We start from the raw sequence: 20,786 nt of genomic DNA on the forward strand, positions 1-20,786 counted from the left end.
GACGACAGGGAATATTGATGAGCATGCGAATCCATGCCAGACCCATGCTGGAGAACAACAGTTACAGGTAAGTAACTTGTTCCTTGTGTGGCATTATGCCACCCAATGTTCTCATTGCGGCCTTTTATATGGCTTTTAGTCAAAAAGATGAGTTTCTGTTCTAAATGTAACCATTTTTTATTCACATCCTCCTATGATTTGCCTTTCACTTTTTTTTTTAAAATAACCCTTTCAAAATCGGTAAATGCATGTGCCTTCTCCATGAAATGTTTTACCAAAGGTGCCAATTCAATTTTGTTTTTAAGGCAACTCCTGTGTTCTATCATTCTCGTCTTGCACTTTGTTAGTCTTCCCAATGTAAATACAGGGAAGGGGGTAAGTAATCATGTAGACAACATTTTCTGTGTTACAGTTGGTGTGTTCTTCTGAAGCCACTCACATGGCAGACCCAAATTCACAGAGACCACCTTCTTGGTCTGTGGACACATCATGCATTTCCCACATGGGTGATGGCCTACTACCTGATGCAACCCCCACAGTGTACATTGTGACCGAGTGTGTCTTTTATCTGTCTGTCATTTTTCATAATGATATTGGGTATATTGGTACTTTTTTGAAGGCTACCATGGGGCAGGGGTGCTCATTACCTCATTTTTCTTAATTATGCTTTTTACTTTGTATGACAAGTTGCTAAAGGTGCTCACAATCACTAGCAGAGTTTCTTTCTTGTTGTTAAACCCAGTCTTCTTTTCAAAAAGAGCCTCTCTATTGTTAAATGCTCGTTTGGCTGTATGTTTCATAAGTTTGCGAGGGTAGCCACGAGTAATTGATTAGTTGATTCATATATTTGCTCCCTCCTCATAGGCTTGCCTGGTACTGCTATTGTGTTTTAAATGCAACAATTGGCCAAAGGGTACGTTATTTCTGACGTTGCAGGTATAGTGCAGTCAGGCATTTTTATCCATAACTTTTACATAGTGTCTCACTAATAAGTGTCCTTGTTCCTGATAGATGGTCACATCCAGATAATTCACTTCGATATTACTCATAGTGGCAGTGAATTTCAAATCTTTGTTTTGGCTGTTGAGCCATTGTAGAAAAATGTCAGCTTCATCCATACTGCCAGTCAATACCACAAATACATGGTCAGTGTAGCTTAACCACTTGGTTAGTTTGTCTTTATAGGTATTGAGGTCTAAGTAAACCACTGTCTGCTCAAACATGTCAACATACACATTTGCCATATTAAATGCCATGGCTGTACCCTCGGTTTGGACGTATAACTGCACCATAAATTGGAAACCATGATTTGTCAGGGCCAGCTCTGTATACCACAGAATAAATTACTTACTGGATGATCATTGTCTCTTTTGAGTAGGTTTCTTCCAATACTTCGAAGGTGGCCCATTGGGGAATGTTAGTGTACAATGACTGTATATCTAAGCGCATTAGGAGATTTTAGTAATAGAATCTCTTGTGTCTTGTACAAAGCTTTTCATGCGAGAGATAAAGGGTCTGAGATATTAATCATGATAATTTGATGAGGGTTTTAACAGAGAACTGACCCCTGAGACAACGGGTCTGCCCGGTGGGTTTTCTTGTTTTTTATGAATTCAGGGCAGTATATAAAATACAGGTATTCTAGCTTTCTCTCTCACTAAAAATTCACCCTCTTGTTTGCCGATCAAATGCATTTCTACTGCTTTTTCTACCTTACTCCTTATGATCTTAAGTAATCTGCTACTGGGATTCTGAGCAATATTTTTATAGCTTACCTCATCAGAAAGTAGTCTGTGACATTCATCGATGTACTTCTGTCTCTTCAGTATCACTATTGCACCCCCTTTATCAGCCTAGCGGATAGCTAGAGCTACATTTTTGCCAAGGCATAGGAGTGTATCTTGCTCCTTTTTACTGAGGTTGGCGTGACTAGCAAACCCTCTATCTTTTCAATGTCTTCCAATTCCTTAGTTTCAAACACTAGGGACTCAGCTGAGTGAATCTGGGAAGGCGGGCTAAACCCTGATGGATTTCTTAACATGCTACTATTATCGGAACTGGCAAAAGGTTGCTTCTTGAAAAAATCTTTACTATGGACTTTACGCATAAAGTTATGGAACTCGACTCTGAATTCAAAAGGGTTGTGGTATCTGAAAATAACAAAAATGAGGCCCTTATTCAAGGTTTGTTCTTCCATCTCAGAGAAATGGGAAAAGAGGACAGGTTAACTACCAACCCCTGTAATTGCGTGTTTGCATGCAGTCTGTTGTACAGTCGTGGCGATTGTTCCCTCTGTCTAAAAAAAAAAAAAAGTTGTTGTTGCCTATTGCAGGCACCCTGGTTACCTCTCTTGCTTCTGCCTCTCTTGCGTCTGCCTCTCTGCGTAGGGTTAGTCTCATTGCTACTCCCACTAGGACCTGTTCCACTTAAATCTTCATTGTCTCCAGATACACCGCCTTCATCACTTGAACTATGAGGTATTTCTTAACCATACTCGACGTTTTTTTTTTTTTGACCTGTCTGGGAGACTCCCAAATTGTGGTTTTTAGTTGTGTAGGGAAAGGCTTTTTCATGTGTAAAGGTAAGTAAATCCTTTTTCTTCCTTTTCACCCTCTCAGTAATGGTTTCTAATTTGAACACCTGCATTCCTTTCAAATGGGAATTTAGTTTGATTTTGAATTTTTCTGTATCAAACCTTTTTTTCATTTCTTTTTCTAGCAGTTTGATATCGATTTTGATCTTTTTACTAGTTTGGTTAATTTTGATAATTGAAATAGCACAATCTCAGCCACATTTATTGGCACTATAACTCCATTTGAGTTTAAAATCAGTATTGTTCACAAATAACCGTGGTGGTTAACGAACAATTAACCCTTGCAGTAAGGCATGGTTTTTCAAATACTCGAGCATAATCACTGCATGTAGTTCAGTGCGAGCCAATCTTTTTCGTATGTGGGTCAATTCATCCCATTGATCATTTTTTCCTAGTCTTCCAAAAAATTACCAATATACGCAATATCATTATGAAAAATGACAGTGACAGACAAGACACACTCAGTCACAATGTACCCTGTGGTGGTGGCCCGCGGTAGTAGGCCATCACCCAACTGGGAATTGCATGATGTGTCCACAGACCAGGAAGGTGCGATCTGTGAATTTGGGTCTGCTATGTGAGTGGCTTCTGACACCAACTGTAACACAGAAAATGTTGTCTACATGATTACTTGCCCCTGTCCCTGTATTTACATTGGGAAGACTAACAGAGGTTCAAGACATGAATGATAGAACACAGGAGTTGCCTTAAAAACAAAATTGAATTGGCACCTTTGGTATAACATTTTGTGGAGAAGACACATGCCTTTACCAATTTTGAATGGGTTATTTTGAAAAAGGTGATGGGCAAATCACAGGAGGATGTGAATAAAGAAATTGTTAAATTTTGAACAGAAAATCATCTTTTTGACTAAAATCCATATAAGAGGCCGCTGCACCTATCCTCCCTCCCCTCCCTCATTACCACAATATGTCTTCGCCCCGGACCACTCTACACTGTGTTAAACCCTAATATATTGTGTCTTACACTGAGCTTATATCTGTTTTGTATATGCTTGGCCAACAAGGCCCCCGTACCTCTGCAATCGGCTATCCCGCCATGCGCCGAGCTGACCTCAAAGAACCGCCCAGACCTACTGTTTATCGGTCTCTAGGTTCAAACTGCAAAAAGCGGGGGGCACTAGCTTCCCTGTCCTTGCCTCCAAGCTATGGAATGCCCTCCCTATCTTCATCAGATCTGAAGAGTCTTTTAACGCATTCAAGTCCAAAACCAAATCATGGCTCTTAAATCAGCTCTGAAACATGCTCTGCACACCACAGCCCTATTAGCATCGGACCACTTATCTGCCTGCTGTACATGTTTTACTCTGTCTCATGTAAAATATTTGCTCTGTAAATTATGTATATTGATATTCTCGTTGCTTATTATGTATGTACATTCGCCCATGCTTAAAACTCTGTTTATATGCTGTGTATGTAACTCTGCACAAGTGGCGCCCTGATGCCTCCAGGCCTGATGGGGCGCGTTACAAATAAAACAAATACAAAATAAAAACAAATACTGCATACTGCACCTGATGTTCATGAACTATTCTACCACTTGCTCATGACCTATCTTACTATAACACCAGCATTAGCGTATTGCAACCACTCTGCACCTGCTCTACTACCATACTGAGTTGCCTTCTTTCCCAAAATGTTACACAATAGCCCACATTGTGTAGACACTATTGTACACTGTGTACCACTGTGGAGCTGGAACCTACATTGAACAGTCTGCCTCTGTCCACATAATGTTGCTAGCATGCCTACATCGAAAAAGCCACTGCTATTAAAATACTGCATCATGTACATTTTACTCCTCATAGTCCAACTTCTATTCGCTCTCTCCTGGCTCGGCACAGGGCTCATTTTTGAGTCAGTCCCAACAGAGCAACAGCCACGCCCTACCTAACATGCGCCCAATTAAAGCCACAATGTTCTTACCAGATCTGACCCTCAACAGACTTGACTCAACTCTTAGGCCGACCACCTTCCTACCCAATTTATACCTAGACTCATCAAAGACTAATAAGACTACGCCACCTAATCCCACTCTCAATGAAAATACTATAAGCCATACCACAGGACTACTGATCTCATGCCCTAACTCCAATGTTAGAAATCCTAGACTCTGCACGAGAATATCCTCGCCCCCTCAGCCCACCAACAACCACTATAACCAATACTGCCCAAAATATACAAGTAACCACCTTAAGGGACATGCAGTTACCAAGCCTTCCCAGAACAACCCTCCCGAGAACCAGAAATTACCCAAAGCTTGCAGCAGCCTACCCTACAATCCCAAACCGTCTATCAATGGAGCCTTAAACTCCAGAACTCTAGTAGCTCATGCCACTGAGATAGCAGATACCATCTTAGCCAACAACTTGGATTATTTGGCAGTAACAGAATCCTGGCTGCACGCTGCAGCGGGACCCTCTCTGCTACTAGCAGTCCCTGACATTCCAGAGGAGGAGGCATCACCATCATATTCAGAAACACACTTGACATGAGAATAGCCTCCTCATCGCCCCTTTCGTCATGTGAACTCCTTTCAGCTAAACTTCAAATGTCTCACAAGAGCACCACCACAATACACCTCATTTACAGGCCTCCTGGGCCCATAGGCTCTTTCTAGGAAGACCGAACGACCTTACCAGCTGACATCAAAACCACCTCACAAACACTAATTCTAGGTGGTTTCAATTTAGGATATAACGACCCCAACCACCCTTCAGCAATCTCTCTAGCTCTAATGCACTAACTGAACACACTCCTTCAAAAATCACCCAACCTGCCCATGACAAAGGAAGGATCCTTGACTGGGCAGAAGATCTAAACTGCATAGTGAATGAGGTCTTACCTCAATTATGGCCTGACCATTACCTTCTCTCTTTTGAGCTTAGCATCAATAATCTACCTAACAAAACTGGCCCCGTCGCACCACCATGCTTTACCAGAAACAAACGTAACATTACTGCAGAGGCTGTTATGCCACTGGTAATCCCCACCCTAAACTCACTACCCACTACAAACAACCCTAATCTACTGGTAGATGCCTATAATGCATCCATGGCTAAAGCAATTGACTTAGTTGCACCTCTAAAAATACGCAAAGGGAAACCAAGAGCTCAAATGAACTCCTGGTTCACCCCCGAACTAAAGACACTTCGCTCGGAAAAAAGAAAACTTAAATCGCTCTGGAAACGCACCCCTTCAGCTGTGAATAAAACTAACCTTGCCATTATCACTGCTAAATATAAAGAGGAGTTCATCCGCACCATGCAGGATACTTTTAATAATAAATTAGCCAAGCAGGATCTAGCACTAAGGAACTCTTCACCATTCTGAGAGAAATGGAGACACCATCCAACCTACTGACTCCTGTCTAAAAGCATTCAAAACTCTCATCAACAAAATTACCGGCATTCAGACTAAAATAGCAGACAAACGACAACTTTTAAATGATCCAGTATCATCCAAACAGACCTCAGCTAACTCAACCCAACAGCCCTTAGATTTTAAATTCACTAATGTATCGGTACCTGAGGTTTAAGAAAATCATAGGCTCACTGAAGCCCTCTATCTGCCAGGGTGACAGCTGTCCCACACAGATTATCAAGATGCTGCCAGAGACCTGGCCCCATTTATTAACGAACTAATCCACGCATCTTTCTCAAGTGGTACTGTTCCCAGTAACCTGAAGGAATCGTGGGTACTCCCTTTACTTAAGAAACAAATGCTGGATCCCACGATCCCCACCAACTATAGACCTATCACTACAGTCCCTTTCCTGTTAAAAATCTTGGATAGGGTTGCATATCTGCAGGAGACTTGCAATCCTGCTCCTCTTTGCCCTGTCGGCGGCATTCGACTTGGTCGACCACAAAGTACTTTGTGATCACCTCGCCTCGGCAGCACACTTCTCCAAGACAGCTATTTCGTGGATCCAATCATTCCTAAATAATAGAACCATGCGAGTCTTCTCGGCTTCTGCTTCAGCTGACCCCAATACCTATTATCTGTGGTGTGCCCCAAACCGGACCGCCTGGGTGTCACGTATAAAAACTATGCAGACGCCACCCAGATAATCCTTCCCCTCACTAGCATATGCGACACAGATGTACAACGCGTGAACGAAATTTATACCATCATTCAGGCATGGATGGCCGTCCATGCCCTCTGCCTGAATGACGACAAAACAGAACTCCTCCTGGTCTGCTCACCAGCAAACTTAAACAAATTAAGCCTCAATTACACTACTTTCAATATAGATGGGAACAACATCCCTATTGCTAAAGATGTCAAAACATTAGGGTTTTATTTTGATGCCACTTGCAACCTCTCCAAACAAGTGAACCTGACCGCCTCAACCACTGCCTACACAGGCAAGCTTATAAGGGCTTGCAAACCTTTCCTGTCTACAGAAAGCTGCCTCGTATTAGCTAGAGCACTTATATTGTCCAAACTGGACTATTGTAATGGTCTCTACTTAGGCGCCAACAAGACTGTACTGAACAAACTACAGATAATGTAGAATAATGCTCTGAGCTGCATTAAACATACCGAGAAGCAAGCATATATCAGCTACCAGAAAACAATGGAAATGGCTCTCCATAAAAGAAAAGATTGAACTCAGAACTGTCTCATCTTTAAAGCGCTAAGCCACACAGCCCCTCCATATCTCACTGAAAAAATCAACCTAACATCATCCATACGAACCACTAGATTATCCAACTCATCCTGCCTGCTGGTCCCAAGATTTAATCTAAAAAGATCATGTGGTTCCAGCTTACCAGTCAAGGCCTCCCAACTGTGGAACACCCTGCTCTCTGACATCAAATCCATCCAAATATTCTCCAACCACAGGAAGAGTGTTATCTCCTGGATACTCAGCAAAAATTAGTTAGCATCTACCTAGCTTCACTATCGAACCACTCCTCTGACCACCCCTGACTTGTTCTCACCCTCCAGTCCCTGCTCCTCTGACTTGCCTAAATGTCAGCTGCTCTGCAGAACTACTGTCCCCACTTTATTTCCAGCCATGGTCTAGCCATGGTACTATAAACCGGTATCTGCAACACTTTATCTCCGCCTATTCACTTTAATGCCTCCTCCTACCCATGTGCTATTGCTCATTTTTTACCCTTGTGCTATTGCTCATTCTCTCCAGGTTTGCACTTCCTGTATCTCCATGTCTTCTATTTAATGTATTGTATCCTAATTGTATTTTACTATACACACTGTATTTCTCAATGTATTTCTCTGATCATGTCTGTAGCATTCTACTTGCCTTAAGAGTGCCCAGATACCCCTGGGTCAGGTGCCCTATATAATATAAACCAACAATGAGAACATTGAGTGGCATAATGTCGCATAAGACCCGCTATGTTCATCATTCTGATGCTGCACTTTCCTAATGTGTTATAACAACTGTGGGGAGTAGGTGTTAGGGATTCCGCAATATATCTAATATTCATCATGAAACTCCTTGCTTTTAAACATTATGTCTTTAAACTCACCTAGGATGATCCCTTTGTTCTTTACAATTGATGTTAAATATGTAAATTTGATGCAAAAATGATGGAGAGTTCGAACAAACTAAAGGACAAGAGTAATGTCCCAAGATGATATGTTAAATGTGTCCTCACTTCATATATGCAATGCACAAAATGCTACTGTGGTGAATGTGATATATTTAAAACACTGGAAATTAAGATGTGCCCATTTACTGCCAATTGAGAGTTGCATTTAGATGTTTTTATTTATAAATATACAGTTGTGTTTAGATACTAGGTAGGAACATGCAGACCTGTTTCAAGGAAAGGTAATGTTTTCAATGCTAAGGAATCTTTAACAGATCAGAGTTAATTCGTTCTAGCAATATGCGTGTATTTATTTGTAAAGCGCTTATAGGTGCTAGGTCTAGTCATAAGACTATGTAAGTATATTTTAATTGTCTTTATCCCTATAGGGATCCCCAGGAAGACTAGGGAGATAGAGCAGTGGAATCCATCTTAAGCCACTCCATGATGCACACATTTACTGCTCCTGATGAATGATCAGCAGAGTCAGGCCATATAGGACAGAAACCTAAATAAGTTGGGCTAAGACAAACATAGCGTGACTAAGGTGTCTAGGTGACCAACGCTATGAGTAATCCAGTCACAGCGACTTGTAAATCAATGTGTTAAGTACATAATTGTGAATCAGTGTTTTACTAATTGATGTAAAACTTGATGTATTTTTTTTTAAATATCTATATTGAAGTGTAGTGTGGAATATAATTATTTTTATTTGTTGTATAATAAAATTAAGTTTTTTAGTTTTGTGAGAGATTGACAACTATGGGAGGGCTATTATTTGTTTCAAAGCTCACCCAAGAGATGGATCAGGATACTATTAATGACAATTACTTTTGATGAAAATAGGGGGTAAGAGCAGAGGGGACAATTAGTTAAAAGGATGGGTTTTGAGTTTCTTTCTTAAGATATTTTAGGAAGATTAATTTTGCAGGTTGGAGGCGGGGGGTTGTTCCAGTTGGTGGCAGCGTGACCTGGGAAGCTGGCACCTCCGCCCTTTTGCGGTTAAATCTGGGTGTGATGAGGCGATGCTTGTGGGCTGATCTTCGTGGTCTTGCTGCGTTTTGTCTTTTGAGATTTTGTGCCAGGTAAGAAGGGACGCGTTCGACAAACAGCGGTGGGCAATGGATAGGATCTTGAAATGGATCCAGTCTTTGATTGGGAGCCAGTGGGTGGATTTCCTGGCTTCCGAGATGTGTTCCCGCTTGCCAATGTCCAGCGCAGCCCGGGGGACATTGTTTTGAATAATGTGTAACTTGTTCAAGTTTTTTTCAGAAGTGTCGCACAGTAGCGAGTTACAATAGTCTAATTTAGAGCCGACGAGGGCACATGCACTTTCGAGTCGGTTCTTGGTGGACAGGGACGGCTTGGTGGCATTAATGAGCTTTTTGGCATATTCCGATCGGTGGGGTCGGGGGAGCTGTCCAGGTGAGCACAGATCAAAGGGGACTATAGGATGATCGGACCAAGGACGGGTCTCGTCATCAAACAGTTGATTTCAATGTTGTAGGTCAAGTACAGTTGAGAGTATTGCCGCCAGGATGTGTGGTGGTTTTAACGTGTTCTTTAAGGCCCAGCGCTTCAAAGGAGTTGGTAAGGGAAATAGCATCAGTCTCATTACCAGCCCATAGGTTGAATTCACCTATTAGTAGAAAGTGCCCTGAAAGTTTCAAAATCTCGTTGCAGCAAGCAAGAAGCATCCTATGAAGTGTACTATCAGTGTCTGCCAAGCTATTCAACCTGGTGCAGGAAGAAAAGAGAAATGAGGGGTTCCTTTTTGAACGAGCATGGTCCACCAAAAAGACCATTTTATCAGTCCCCTTGTTGAATGACATATGGGAGGACAGCTTAGCGGTCATGAAGGTTCCCAATACCACTCCTCCAACCCGTCACGTTTAGCAGAAGTACTGGGTTCCAGACTCAGGCTCTAGGGTGCCTCGGGTCCAGTCCTCGACAGACTCTGTGGTCTCGGACGCCTCCTAGAAAGAGGTCTTCAAACCACTATCCATCCATGGTTCCTCCGGACCAGAAGGGTAAGAAGCTAGATGCTGCAGGAAAGCGCATAGTCACTCCAGCATCTTCAACAATCCAAGCCGCCAGCGCCCTCGCTATCCTGCCAAGGTACGACAGGGACTTGGGGTATAAGTTGGGGCACTTCCCGAAAATAAGGCCGATGCCTTAGCCCTGTTCCAGAAGAGGGAGGGGGTTTCCCACCATGCCATCACCGTCACACTCATCATCGCAGATTCTGTCTTTCGCCAGATGGGGAATGTTGTGGCTGTCTGTCGCCAGAGTTGGCTCAACGCCACCAACTTCCGCAACAATGTGCAGACCAAGGTAGTTTTCATACCCTTCGGTGGTGACAGCCTGTTTGGCAAGGTGGTCGGTGAAACTCTTCATGCCATAAAGATGGACACTGAGATGGCACGTTCTCTGGGCACCCCTCAACAGATGATGCCGTCCTTTCATTCCTCTAAGGGGGGGTAGGAGGAGGGGGAGTCTCCAGAGTTTCACCACCCCCTATCATCAGCCCTTCCACTCTACCACCCAGGAGGCTTACAGAGAAAGCTCTCAGGCCTACAACAGTGGCTCCCAGCGTTGTCACCCTCATCCAAGACGCAGATGCCGAAGCAGACCTGAACTGGCCCAGGACCTGCGCCGACACTTATGCACCTCGGTGTGAGGCTGTCTAGCAAACCTTTTTGATCAGTGGCAAAAGATCTCCACGGACAAATGGGTGCTTGATGTCCTTCAGCAGGGGCACGTTTTGGAATTCCAGGACAGATGCCCACACATTCCTCCTGTCACGAGACAAGAACTGCACGTGGTTTAGCTGCTAAAGGAGGTTCAAGCAATACTAGTCAAAGGGGCAATAGAACTGGTCCCTCAGTGGATGCAGGGTTCCCGAGTGCCTTCCAGATTCTTTCTGGTATGGAAGAAGTCAGGGGGTGGCGCCCGATACTAAATCTGCGGCCCCTCAACAAGTTCCTCAAATCCTCAAGGTTCAGGATGGTCATGTTGTAGTACGTACTATGCCAACTGGAGGAAGGGGATTTCCTGGCAACCCTTGACCTGGAAGATGTCTACATCCACATCCCCATTCATCACAAAACGCAAGTTCCTACAGTTTGTCGATGAGGGGCAACATTACCAGTTGAAGGCCTTGCTCTTTGGCCTAAAATCAGCCTCAAGAGTATTAACCAAATGGCAGCGCATTAGCAGTGCAAAGGGATCCACGTTTACCCTTACCTGGATGATTGCCAGCATGCAGGAGCGAGACTGGATGAACAAACCAGCACACCGCAGAGACCATCCAACTAATGACTTCGCTCGGATTCTCAATTAACTATCCAAAGTCCTGCGTAGTGCCATTGCAGAACGACAGTCTTGTGTCTGGCGATTAAACAGTCTTTTTTTCTGGCGACTCCCTTGGAAGAGAGGGTGAAGGCCATCCTGGGAAAGGTCCCCGACTGTCGACCGCATCCATGGCAACAGTCCGGTCCATCAAGTCCTTGCTGGGGATGATGTCTTCTGGCATCCATCTGCTTTCCTTCTGCAGATGAGACCCCTTCAAGAATTTCTGGATGTCAAGTGACAACAGGTCACTGGCACACCGCTTACAGGGCGCTCCCTTTCAGATCCCTCCATATCAGGCTACAGTCATGACTGATGCCTCTCTGGAGGGTTGGGGAGCCCACACAAGCTACTCACGCCAAAGTCCTCTGCCTTCCAGAGGAAAAGGAGTTGCACATCGTCTTCATACTGCAGGCAGACTTCTGGGCCCTGCAGTCTTTTCAGCCTCAGCTCCAGGGCAGGGTGGTACGGGTCTTCACGGACAACGCCACCATGTTTTACATCAGGAAACCGTTGCGTGCCGTGCTCCCCCGTGCTCTCCCTGGAAGGTCAATCTCTATGACGCTGGGCCGTTCTTCAATGCAGGTTTCACGTGGCTGGCACCCAGAACACCATTGCATACTCTCTCAGCAGGGAGCCTCAGTCCTCCCACAAATGGGAGCTTCAACAATCACAAGTGGGGTCTCCCTCGGATCAACCTCTGTGCGACGGCTGCCAACGTCAAGTGTAAGAAGTTTGCCAGCACATATCCTCAGCTTAGGAGTCTGGGGGATGCCTTCTCGTTCCCTTGGGTGGGCCACTTCCTGTACGCTTACCCTCCAATTCCGCTGGTGGTACGAGTAATCAACACACTTGGACATTTTGCAAGTTGATCCTCATTGCACCGGCATGGCCCAGGCAGATCTGGTACTCCAACCTTCTCCATCTGTCGGTGGTCCCGGCCATCAAACTGCCTCCACTTCCCGACCTCCATTCCAGAGAAAGGGAGTAAACACTGCAACACGACCCAGCATCTCTGATCCTCACAGCCTGGCTCGTGCAGCCTTAGAATGTGGACACTATTCACTGCCTTTGGAATGCAAGAATATCCTAGCTAAAGCCAGGGCCCCTGTACATTGACTTGCTACAAGCGGAAACGCTTTACAGTGTGGTGCCAGCCGCAGAATATGTCACTGCTGTTGGTGACTGCTCTGCAGCTTCTACCGTACCTGCTCTCGCTAGCCAAGGCTGTCCTCTGCTACGCCTCTAAGGTCCACCTGGCCACCATATCCCGTTACACACAGACCCCAGGCGAGCTCTCTCTGTCGTCATACAGGCTTGTTAAGGAGTTCCTCAAGGGTCTCTTCAGAACATTCCCTCCGGTGAAGGCTCCTGCGCCGGTGTGAGAGCTCAACGTGGCACTGTCTAACCAGGCTTGTCCAACTCCAGGCCTCGAGGACCGGAATCCTCATGGGTTTTCAGGATATCACTCATTAATATTCATGAGATAAATGTATATGCAATGATTGATCTCATGAATATTAATGAGGCATTTCCAGAAAATTCAACATATTTTTGGCCCTTGAGGCCTGGAGTTGGACGACCCTGGTCTAAACTGATGGGGCCTCTGTTTGAACCAATGCATCAAGCACTTTTAAAGTTTGTCATCGAAGACTGCCTTCCTGATGGCGATCACCTAGGCCAGGCAGGTCCAGGATACAGGCCCTCTCCTGTAAGCATCCGCATTTGTCCTTCCACAATGCTAAAGTAGTTCTATGAACTCATCCTTCTTTCATGCTAAAGGTTCTGTCGGATTTTCATCTCAACTGACCTTTTGGTTCTGCCAGTTTTCTTTGCAAAGCCATCTTTGCCTGCTGAAAGGGCATTGCATTCGCTGGACGTTGCACATACCTTGAAGTTCTATGTGGCACGCACGAAGGACTTTCGAAAGATGTCTCAGCTTTGTCAATTTTGGACCTGTGGGACATGGGAAGGCCCTCTATTAGGCTTCCATCTCCAGGTGGCTCTCGGGCTGTATCGTGCATAGCCATCGTCTGCCCAACAGACCGCTTCCAGGCCGGGCGAGAGCCCATTCCACCAGAGTCATTGCACCATAAGTTTTTCTCTCTGGTGTTGCCCCTGCTCGACATCTGCAGGGCTGCTATGTGGAGGTCTACCCACACCTTCACGAGATTCTGCTGCATCAACAGGGATTCCAGGGAGGAGTCCTGGGTCGGCCAAGCAGTGCTATGCAACTTGTTTGCTTAAGGTAAGTCTGTTCCAGGGGTCAGTGTATTGCTTCTGTGAGCCTTGCCACCTCCCGTGGTTGTGTATTAGTACTGCTGTGTAATCGTGTTCATGGGTATATGAATCCATACAAGACCTCATGCTGGAGAAGGAACATGCGTTTAACGTGGATTCGCATGCAAAACCTCCCTGCTTCCCCTCTTGGCTCTTATTGGTTCATATTGCCACTTTACGTGCGCTACCAAATCTGAAGATGGCCACCAGCGGTGGAGCTTAGTGGGAAGAGTGCCATTGGCTGGGGCACTATGACCCAAAGTGACACTGAGCGGCTATAGAGGAGACCAGCAGTTTTTAGCTTAAAGCTAAACTGCTTTAAATTTACTGAGGATTCCCAGGCTGGCGGCAGGGAATATTCACGAGTATGTGAATCCATACAAGACTCATGCTGGAGTGCAAGAGTTACATGTAAGTAACGTGTTCCTTATTTTACTTCTGCATTTTTTCTTTATCCCCCATCCTGGTGAATGTTCCAATATTTCTTTAAAGACCTGTAAGATTTTCACTTTTTTACTTTACTTGACTTGTTATTTCTGCTTCTCTCCTCCCAGTGTGCAGGCTTAGTCCTTCTTCACTTACTCTCTGCTTTACTTTCTCTACTAAATTATTCCCATTGTTTCTCTGCTTTCTAGTTTACTCCCTTCTTTCTTTTTATATTTCTGCATTCCTGTTGCCCGTGTGCACCTATTTTTACTGCTGTCGAACCAAAATATGCTTCCTTTTTTATGCTCCCATCTACTTTTTTCTACCTTATATATCATTCAACCTTTCTGCTTTCCTCCTTTTGTGTGGTTCTTATGTCATTGTCCATGGCTGCTCCCTTTTTCTGACAGCCTTCATCAGCTTAAGATTGCTTACTCTCTCTTGCATGGCTGTAGTTATCTTTCCCCTCTGTATGTGTTGTCTTACTGTTGTTTACCTTAATAGGTCTCTTTTCGTTATCCTCCCCATGTTTGCTGCCTTCTTGTCTTTTTTTTTGAGTTCATGTTCTCATAGGACCTGCCAGGACCCTCTTCCCTTCATCCCGATTGTGAGTTTGGTGCAACACCTGATAGAAGTAATTCATGAGCGTCATGCCGCTTTTACAAAATGGGTACTGTTCTGCCTTGTTGTGTCGAGGCTATTTTAGGAATGCATCCGATTGTTTCGCTTTCTCTCCAAGGCCTCACACGAGAATGATGCCAGCACTTCTTTTTCCTCGTTTCATTCATTGACCTGTTCTTTGCAGCATGGTGCAGTTAGGAAAGGTATAAGCCGCTTGGAGAAACACAAGAGGCGTTTTGCTGAAAAGAGAAGACTTAGTAAACTGCAAGGATCCATGAGAATCAGCATTGAAGGCAACCGGATGCCCCTGTAGCATGTCATACATGTTAGAGGTATCTCCCAGGAGGGGCCTGCGTGTGATCATGCATGCTCTGGCAGTAAAGCCTGGAGTTAGTGTGAATTATGCATGCTCTGGCTGTACCAGTCCGTGGGCAGTGTGTAACTCATGCATACTGTGGCAGTTCTTCAAGAAAGCAGTGTGATAATTATAATTGCTGCGGCAATGTCCCTCAGTGGCTCTTGTGAGATTAATGCACATGCATGCTATGCTAGTTCTTGACTGCTCCATTGTTGAGCGGAAGTGGGAGAGTGGGTGGGTGCCTGATGAGTTTAAGAAATGCTTCAAACCTTGGTTTCGCTTTGCTGCCTTGTTAACAAACATTACTCTGTTTGAGATTCTTAACTGGCTGTGGAGAAGACCTTGCAACACCTTTATTCATGCTTTGATTCTATTAATGTCTACATACACATTGCCTACTTTCCTGAAAGGCAGATATGTCTGATATTATACATCAGTAAAGTAATATAAACAGGCCTTCTGTTAAACATGATTTTATGTTCGTGTGTGTTCTGTCTGGCAATCAAGTGAAAGGGTGCTTTTCTATGCAAGCAGAATGCTTTTGAACTTTGTGCCCCCTCCCCTGCACGTATTTTGCACACTCCGGCAAAACACTCTAAAGTGGAATGTACATAAACTGCTTATGTTGCGTGTGTATTCTGTCTACAGTGTACCTTTTTATATGGAAGGCAGATACTACGTGCAAGAGGCAGTGTAATGCCATCGCACAACTCATTCAATGTTGAACTGTGGTAAAACCCCACCATAAAATGGTTGTGGGATTGAATTTAGCTTTGCTATGAAACTGCACACTGATGAGGAAGTCTTCAACTGACAGGCTTTCGTTTTCAGGTTCTATAATGTGATGCAAGTGTGCTTCTCTTGTGTTAAGACATAATTCCTGTTTTGGGGGATTTTAGGGAATCTCAACTTCATGCGCTTTTTCTATTTTTTGGATCACTAACATTTTTAGTGGCGAGAGCAGGGATCGCCAAACTTTACGTTAGCAGGAGCTGCTTATTTCGAGCGGTTTATTTGCACTTTATATAACAAAGCAACAGCATGCATTTACCATGACATTAATAACTTCAAAAACAACTTTATTTTTGTATTAGTAGGTGTCTCCTAAAAATTGTCAAGCATATCAGAATGTAGGAAACCAATTGGGACGTTCAATATGAAGGCTAACAATACATCCTATCCACCAGTGTTCAGTAATGTTGTGTGCCTGGAAAAGGCAGATTTGCAGAGATAGGCAACCACATTGGCTGATAGTGAAGATACCCTCCTTTGAATATAGACCCTCCTTTGAATATAGAACTCAATGTGCCCTTGACTACACATAACCCGCATGTCAAGGTCACAGCAGAAATTTCAAAAATCTGACATCAGAACATATCCAGCCATGCTTAAATGCAGTACTCGCCTCCTTTCAGGAGCAGGACACATGTGATGTTTTGCTTCAGAAATACACTACTCGCATACAAAAACTAGTAGACGAAATAGCCCCAATCAAAACTAAGTTAGCCAGGAAAATCAACAATCAAAAGAAATGCTATAATCAGGACATAGAAACCACTAAAAAAGAAAAAAGAACTCTTCAAAGGAAGTGGCACTCGGACAGGACCACTGAAAATAAAGAGAGATGGAAAGCAGCAAACAAGAAGTATAAAGATAAAATAAGATTAGCCAAGGCCAACTATTTTAACAAGGAAATTGAATTAGCTGATAACAAGACCAGCAAACTCTTTGAAATACTCAAGAGTGTAGAGAAACCGCAAAACCTTACCCCGCCTTTGTCACCATCGAAAGAAGACTGCGACACCGTGCAAAATGTGTTTTCTGCCAAAATAGCCAAAGCCAGGCAGAACATCAACGCCCGGAATAAACTAAAACATGACATTAGCACAACGAAGATGGTTAGAAATAAGGGACAGGAGAATTTCTCTTTCACCCCCATAACCGAAACCGGGCTACTGGAGGTGCTTGGTCACATGAGGCCCACGTCTTGTGCGGAAAATGTTTTACCACCCAACATCATCCTTCAAAATAAAGAGCAATTTGCTCCCATTTTACTAAGAATTATTAATGCCTCATTTAAAGAGGGTTTAGTTCCTGATGAAATCAAAAACGTTACTATTACACTTTTAGTGAAGAAAGTTGGGCTGGATCCCAAGGACCCAGGGAACATACGGCCTATCACTAATTCTAATTTTATACTTAAAGTCTCGGACAAAATAGCTACCGAGCAGCTGCAAGACCATGTAGAAACCCATGCATCCCTACACCACCAACAGTCTGGTTTTAGAGCGGCACACAGCACAGAGACGGCAATGCTGGATCTTCAAAACCACATGCTAGGACTCATGGACAGGGGTAAAATTGGGATTTTGATGCTTCTTGATCTTAGTACGGCATTTGATCTGGTCGATCATGATCTACTGGTCAAAGCCTTGCGAGACATTGTGGGCTGCTCGGATATAGCACAGAAGTGGCTAGTTTCATTTCTCACGAATCCCCAAGCTAGAGTTCACTGGGGAGACAATTTTTCTGATCCTACTCTAATTCCCTTTGGAGTGCCCCAGGGTGCTAGCCTTTCACCTATGCTCTTTAATATGTATATGCATGCACTATGTGACATCTTGACGGAATCCGGAGTTTTCTTCACTAATTACGCTGATGACACGCAGCTAATATTAGAGCTAGATGGATCTCATAGAGCATACAGTGAAAAGATAGGACTTACATGCAGTAAAATAGATGATTGGATGCAAGCCAACTGGATGTGCCTCAATGATTCTAATACGGAACTCATGTTGTTTGGATCTAGCCGCCTCCTAGACAAACTGGGGGGGGGGTGGGATAAGTACAAATCATTTCAGATCAAAGAGGCCATCATAACAGTATCCAGCCAGGTTAAAACCCTGGGTATGATGATGAACTCCTCTGTTAACTCAGAAGCCCAGGCCAACCTCTTGCGAAAGAACACAGCCTACTATTTGCATCTCATGAGGATTATTAGACCTTTTTTGAGCGAAAACAACTTGGTCACCATTGCCAGGGCAGTGGTGTTGTCTAGGTTAGACTATGGCAATGCCCTTCTCATAGGTGCTCGTGCTAAAGATCTACACATCTGCCAAGTCATTCAAAATGATGCGGTAAGACTAATCAAGCTCCTTACGAGAAGAGACCATATTAACACGGCTAGAAAAGCGCTACACTGGTTAGGAGTCGAAGAGAGGATTAAGTTTAAATCCCTCACGCTCGTGCATAAATGCCTTTTTGGGAAAGGACCCAACTATCTGAAGAAGAGTATCGTACCCTATACGCAGAAGTGACGGCGGCGCTCGGCTGGAAAAAATTTGCTTGCAGTACCCAAACACAATCGTAAATCAGCAATGGGCAGATCCTTTGCTCTACAGGCAGTTCAGATGTGGAACTCCCTTCCAGTGATTCTGAGACTACAGGAGAATCGCCTACAATTTCGAAAGCACTTGAAGACTCGCCTCTTCAAGTAATCTCACTTTCTAGACCTTTTACCACCACTAAGATCACTAGATAGTTTGTGTTTTGTTTGTGTTAAAGCACCCTGATGCCTGCGGGCTACCAGCGCTATATAACCACACATTACATTAATTGCAATAGTGTTTGCACCTAATTGCACACCTGACATGGCAGACATAAATTCAGGACAGTTTTTAAAATTTCGTACTTCCGGCTCAGCCACAAGTGTCACTGCGCCCCTCAAAATTGCACCATCTGTAAAAGTACATTTGTTTTTCGTCAGTTAATTAGCAACTTTGAACAATGCCTCTGTAACAGCATTTGCAATGCAGCGTTTAGTTTACCTACTTTTTAGGATCACAGACGGCTTCCTTTGGGAACATTATTTTAATAATTTGTATATTATTGCAAAATGCCTATCCATGCCAGTTTTTTCTACTTTAAACCGCAACAGGCATCGCTAGATGTGCCTTTTTTCTTGCAAGCTGACACACAGACACACCAACCAAGAAACCATTGCAGCCGTTTCCCCATTCTGATTGAAAGCCTACAATTACGAGCATGAAAAGTAATGCTAACCAAAATAAATCTAAATAAACACTATAGGATCACAGCCCCAGCTTTTTAATCAGCCATCATTTGTACCTCTTGGTGACAATGAGCACAAAACACATTTTCTATTTACTTTTTTTGATGACCACTTTTTGGTACACTGCCTAACCCCTTCAAGCCTAGATGCAGCCCCTCTCACAGTGCACACAGCTTTTGACTGTTTGCATTGCAGCAGGAAGAGGAGGAGGAGGGTGGGGGGCAATGGACGAGGCCCAGGCACTTTAGACCCCCAAATAAACAGTGCTCATTTTGGTGTCTGATCAAAGAGCTCCTGGGAAGCCCTAGGTGAGCTTCCAGTGGCTCGCAAGCTACACGTTTGAGACCCTGAGGCTAGAGGGACTTCTAAATTCTTCCTGCCATTGCAACCCTTTTTAACTCGATTCATCAGTCTACTCACAATCTTGGCAACACACTTGACCTAATTTCTTTCCCTGGCAAAAATGTCTGTTTGCTGCCCGGCCTGTTCTATGGAGAGATCACTTTATTGTACCCTTACTATTAATATATCAATGGCTTGTATAATTAGGCAGTCTCAAGGCCCACCTCAGCGTAACGGGCACTGGATAAATTCTGATGCAATTTCTGCTCAAATTGACAATGCCTGCATGTCATCTGCCAACACGGATCTTAAAAACCTCTCGTAGTTTTTCACTGCCACTGCTAATGATTTAGCTCCCCTGAGGCCCTCCTGCCCGTATTCCTGTCCTGCGGGGCCCTGGTTTACTCCACAGTTAGGCAAACTCAGGCTCCTTTGTAGACAGGCACAGGGTAAATGGAGGGCCAGTTATTGCCCTAACATGAAAACTGTATCTCCTATTTCCCTCGTGGTCTACCATAAAGCCATTTTCGAGGCAAAACGCCTCAATTTCACTAACCGGGTGGAGGCTGCTTTAAATCAACCAAAGGAGCTCTTCCAGATTGTCAAGACTCTTTCCTCAACGACCACTGAAGAGGCTCCTGGCATCCCCCTCTCAAGCCTTATGTGATTCTCTCCACATTTTTCATGGATAAAATTCTGGCTATTCGCCAGAAGATTGCCTCCTCTATGGTGCTGTCCCCTACTGAGGCTTGCCTGTTTCTCACTGGAGCTGAGCGGTCATCCTGGTCAGACCACCATCCCGTTACCTCATTACATATTATCAATGCCACCCAAAAGATGAGGTCCGCCTCGCCTCTGTATTCTATTCCCTTTTCTGTTATGAGATCTATCATTGCAACCAATGATTCTGCTGTGACTGGTGCAGTCAACCTGTAGTTTTCCTCTGCTCGTATCCCTTCAAATCTTAAACAGGATTTGGTGATACCACTCTTAAAAAAAAAAAACCTATTTAGGATCCTACTATCTCCGCTAACTGCCACCCCATTTCTCTCCTACCCTTTCTCATGAAGCTTCTGGAGTCACTGGTGTCTCCTCTACTCTCCTCTTTCTTGAAAACATCTTATTTTTTTTAAAATCTGTTTCAGTCTGGTTTCAG

At 44.1% G+C, this 20,786-nt stretch overlaps 1 protein-coding gene across 2 annotated transcripts in view; it reads left to right on the top strand.

The window, feature by feature from the left end:
- Positions 1-20,786, top strand: part of IWS1 (interacts with SUPT6H, CTD assembly factor 1) — a 522,634-nt gene that overhangs the window by 455,903 nt on the left and 45,945 nt on the right. Inside the window, exon 14 of one of the 2 annotated variants that reach the window (XM_069617876.1) lies at positions 15,043-15,190. The exons of the other annotated variant lie outside the window; for it this stretch is intronic. Coding sequence (XP_069473977.1) covers positions 15,043-15,171 — 129 coding nt within the window. The 3' untranslated portion in view covers positions 15,172-15,190. The remainder of the gene's footprint in view (positions 1-15,042; positions 15,191-20,786) is intronic. 2 annotated transcript variants of the gene reach the window in all.

This window comes from Ambystoma mexicanum, chromosome 10 (genome assembly GCF_040938575.1).
Source record: "Ambystoma mexicanum isolate Mex_15411 chromosome 10, UKY_AmexF1_1, whole genome shotgun sequence".
Classification (NCBI taxonomy): domain Eukaryota; kingdom Metazoa; phylum Chordata; class Amphibia; order Caudata; family Ambystomatidae; genus Ambystoma; species Ambystoma mexicanum.